The following is a 3,729-nucleotide window of genomic DNA, read 5'->3' as shown; positions in this document are numbered from 1 at the left end:
TAATGTCGTCCACTGACTCGCAGTTTTCAAGGCATGCAAAACTCGAGCTGAAAGCTTTCGGGGCAGTGAATATGGGAATTGTAGGATCGGAGCGTAGACTTCATCAGACGGGACCTTTTTAAAGCCTGGTCCGTGAGCACGTAGAATCCCGTCCAATGACCCCAAGCTACCCATCCCTATCGCTCGCGCGTAATTATGTTGCTGTTGCTCTCGCACACTCACCGCGGGCGCCCATCGCACAGTCGCGACAGCAATATAATTACGCGCGAGCGATAAGGATGGGTAGCTAGGGGTCATTGGACAAAATTCTACGTGCTCACGGACCAGGCTTTAGTGAGTACGTAGTGCGATATATTATCTTGGACTCTTTCCAGTATTCTCGAACTATATACTTGGTGCTGCACGTTGACCCGTGCACTCACCGCACGGGCGTGTGCCTCGCCAGCAGCCGCTGCGCGCGCAGGCTCCAGCGGTGCGCGGCGCTGTAGTCGCAGCGCACGAACATGAGCGCGCTGAACTCCTTCACACGCGCGTGCACTCACCGCACGGGCGTGTGCCTCGCCAGCAGCCGCTGCGCGCGCAGGCTCCAGCGGTGCGCGGCGCTGTAGTCGCAGCGCACGAACATGAGCGCGCTGAACTCCTTCACACGCGCGTGCACTCACCGCACGGGCGTGTGCCTCGCCAGCAGCCGCTGCGCGCGCAGGCTCCAGCGGTGCGCGGCGCTGTAGTCGCAGCGCACGAACATGAGCGCGCTGAACTCCTTCACACGCGCGTGCACTCACCGCACGGGCGTGTGCCTCGCCAGCAGCCGCTGCGCGCGCAGGCTCCAGCGGTGCGCGGCGCTGTAGTCGCAGCGCACGAACATGAGCGCGCTGAACTCCTTGAGCACGCGCGGCGCCAGCGCCCCCATGCCCCACACGGCTTGGTGTTGCACGTTGAACCCGCCTTCCACCTCTTCCGCGTCGTCTGGCGGGGGATTCTCTAGACTGGAAAAGAAAGTGACACTATAACGATATTATACACACAAAATCTTCAAAACACACAAAAATCCACCTTCGACCTGATCGTCACTTATCATCAGGTGAGATACAGGCAAGAGATAAAAAAAAAATCCCGCGCTCTAATTAATTCTAAGCGTTCCTGCACACGACGCCGCCGCCGCGCCTTTGAACTGTTTATACGCGCCGCGTGAAGCCCGCTGCCGCGCCACCGCGGCGCCGCTAGCGAAATGAGGGCTATCGTTTTTTACTTAACAGTTGGCACCCCTGACGATTGACAGGACCTTACTCTACAGTGGCGCCATCTTGATGAGTGCAAATGCGATAGTCCTCCTACCACTTTAGCACTCACCAGTTGGTGCCACTGTCTTCGCTACTAGCAAGTGACAGGACCTTACTCTACAGTGGCGCAAACTGATGAGCGCTAAAACGATAGCCCTCATTATGCTTTGATGGCGCGATGGCGGCGCGGCGGCGGGCTTTACTCGGTGCGTATGAACAGTGTAGGGGCGCCGCGACGGCGCGGTGGCGGCGTCGTGTGCAGGAGCGCTAAAAGTTTCTGCATCACAAGGAAGACGTGGTCACGTTTTGAAAACCTCGCGATAGCGTGGCAGGGGAGCGGTGCTCTTCAGCTCAGTCTATTGTAGAGTTTTAAGTAAGTCAGGAGGTGTCGTAAGTCAGCGACGAGCGAGATGTGATACGACGCGCCAAGCACGATCAAACAAATGTAATTCCTTGCTTGCGGCCTACTTGCCATATGCGGCGTGATGCGACGGAGTCCTAAGTCTAAAAGAACGTGTCGCTTCTTGCTGACGTAGGACACCACATTGACACTAGTGAAGCAAACTGGTATACCTTTACCTAATATTAAAAACAATAGAATGACGATGACAAATGTGTAAGTCAAGTGGAGTCACACAGCGAGTCCAAATTCGCTGCGGCCTCACTACAAGTCAAGTAGAGTCCTCACCTGGTGATGTAGTCTTCATACATCTGTGGGTCAGTCTGGCAGGCCTGGTCGCGACTGGGCGCCGCCTCGTCGTAGCCGCCCTTGGACTCGTCCCGCGAGTCGCTGTAGCAGAGCTATAAATGCTTGTTCACGTAGGCACGCGCGGGCGCGGGCGCGGGAAACGTCGCGAGCTCGTGTTCACATTGACGACCAGGCGTTCGCGCGAGTGTGACGTACTATCGTTTCTAGCGACAAGTTCAAACTGGTCGAACTTACCTGACGTCGCGAGTGAAACGCGCGCGCCGCCGCTAGTTTGACATGAACACACACAAACATCTTCACGCGTTGAAATTACCGCGAGCGCTCCGCGCGCGCCAGTCGCTAGCTTGCCCGCCAGTTAGACCGCACGTGCGTTTCGTACGTGAACACTTGGAATCACTACATATGTTTGATATTTCGTCACCCCGCCCGCCACCGCGCCCGCGAGTCAACGTGAACAAGCACTAAGTCAAGTAGAGTCCTCACCTGGTGATGTAGTCTTCGTACATCTGTGGGTCAGTCTGGCAGGCCTGGTCGCGACTGGGCGCGCGCCCGTGCGGCGCCGCCCTTGGACTCGTCCCGCGAGTCGCTGCAGCAGAGCTACAAGTCAAGTAGAGTCCTCACCTGGTGATATAGTCTTCATACATCTGTGGGTCAGTCTGGCAGGCCGCCTCGTCGTAGCCGCCCATGAACTCGTCCCGCGAGTCGCTGCAGCAGAGCTACAAGTCAAGTAGAGTCCTCACCTGGTGATGTAGTCTTCATACATCTGTGGGTCAGTCTGGCAGGCCTGGTCGCGGCTGGGCGCGCGCGCGTGCGGCGCCGCCTCGTCGTAGCCGCCCTTGGCCTCGTCCCGCGAGTCGCTGCAGCCCAACAGTTGGAGGGACAAGGCATAGGTCTCCGCCGCCGCGGGGAAGCAGCAGTAAGACGACTGTGTGTTCAGTAACCTGGCGGTGGAAATGGTATCTTATTCATATATACACTCAACATCAAATAAATCGCTCCTCCCACAACAAGCACTTTCAAACGTATGCATCCCCACTTCCCACCAATATTGGCACCATTTAAAAGCCTAGTTCTAAACTTCATATCATTAAAGGATAGGTTTTTACCCCAAAAATGTGTCTTTAGAAGGATCCAGAGTCACTTCTTCAAAAAATAGGCTATTACGCTTGAGTCAACTTTTATGACTATAAAACTGTTAAGTTGGGATTAATCGGCATCCATCTGTTAAAGAGGATACGTGTGATCATTATTTGGTTTTATAACCATAAAATTTGGTCTAATTGATCCCAGAGGTGAGCCCAAAGTGAGGTCTCTTTTCAAGTCACATTTATGGTATATGATAATCATTTATTTAGAAATTAAATGTGTTTTTCTTTAAGGATATTTATTGGGCTTTCAAATAATACCAATATTCAAATAATACCAATCATGGTGCCCCACACCATGATTGTGTCAGAAGAAAATCTTTAAAGTTCGCGTCGCGGAAGGTGCGGTTGATTTGATGTTGAGTGTAGGTGAGGAGACCAGTTTTCACTTTTAGATAGAGAATTAAAGCTTCAACCACACCAATGCGTGCAGATCGTCATCGCCGGCGGGATCATAGGCCAATGACAGGTCGCGCGGACTGTCATGGGTCGGTTAATGTGGTTGAATTATAATGAAGTCAACGGTATTTGCGCCACCAGTTGATGCCCTGGTGAGCTCCAATAGTGTAAGGGACTATTCCCATTTCGCGTTTCC

General features: G+C 53.8%; 1 protein-coding gene across 1 annotated transcript; it reads right to left on the bottom strand.

The window, feature by feature from the left end:
- Positions 1 to 773: 773 nt before the first annotated feature.
- On the bottom strand, positions 774 to 2,647 carry LOC114359630 (uncharacterized). The gene is made up of 3 exons (XM_028314098.1): positions 2,611 to 2,647; positions 1,969 to 2,070; positions 774 to 986 (listed from the first exon to the last, which is right to left on the bottom strand). The coding sequence occupies exons 1-3, from the start codon at positions 2,631 to 2,633 to the stop codon at positions 779 to 781; spliced, it is 333 nt and encodes a 110-aa protein (XP_028169899.1). The 5' UTR covers positions 2,634 to 2,647; the 3' UTR covers positions 774 to 778.
- Between the last annotated feature and the right edge of the window lie 1,082 nt (positions 2,648 to 3,729).

This window comes from Ostrinia furnacalis, unplaced genomic scaffold (assembly GCF_004193835.3).
Source record: "Ostrinia furnacalis isolate ACB-3 unplaced genomic scaffold, ASM419383v2 OfSCF4523, whole genome shotgun sequence".
NCBI lineage: Eukaryota > Metazoa > Arthropoda > Insecta > Lepidoptera > Crambidae > Ostrinia > Ostrinia furnacalis.
Note: the sequence above shows the minus strand (reverse complement) of the source record. Positions and strands in the feature narration are given on the sequence as shown.

Bases quoted from the DNA above. Each gene is read 5' to 3' on its own strand.
- LOC114359630 (XM_028314098.1), bottom strand. From the start codon at position 2,633: ATGTATGAAGACTATATCACCAG. The intron at 2,071-2,610 runs GTGAGGACTCTA...GCTCTGCTACAG, and splicing joins TATGAAGACTATATCACCAG to CGACTCGCGGGACGAGTCCA. The intron at 987-1,968 runs GTGAGGACTCTA...TTTCTTTTCCAG, and splicing joins TATGAAGACTACATCACCAG to TCTAGAGAATCCCCCGCCAG.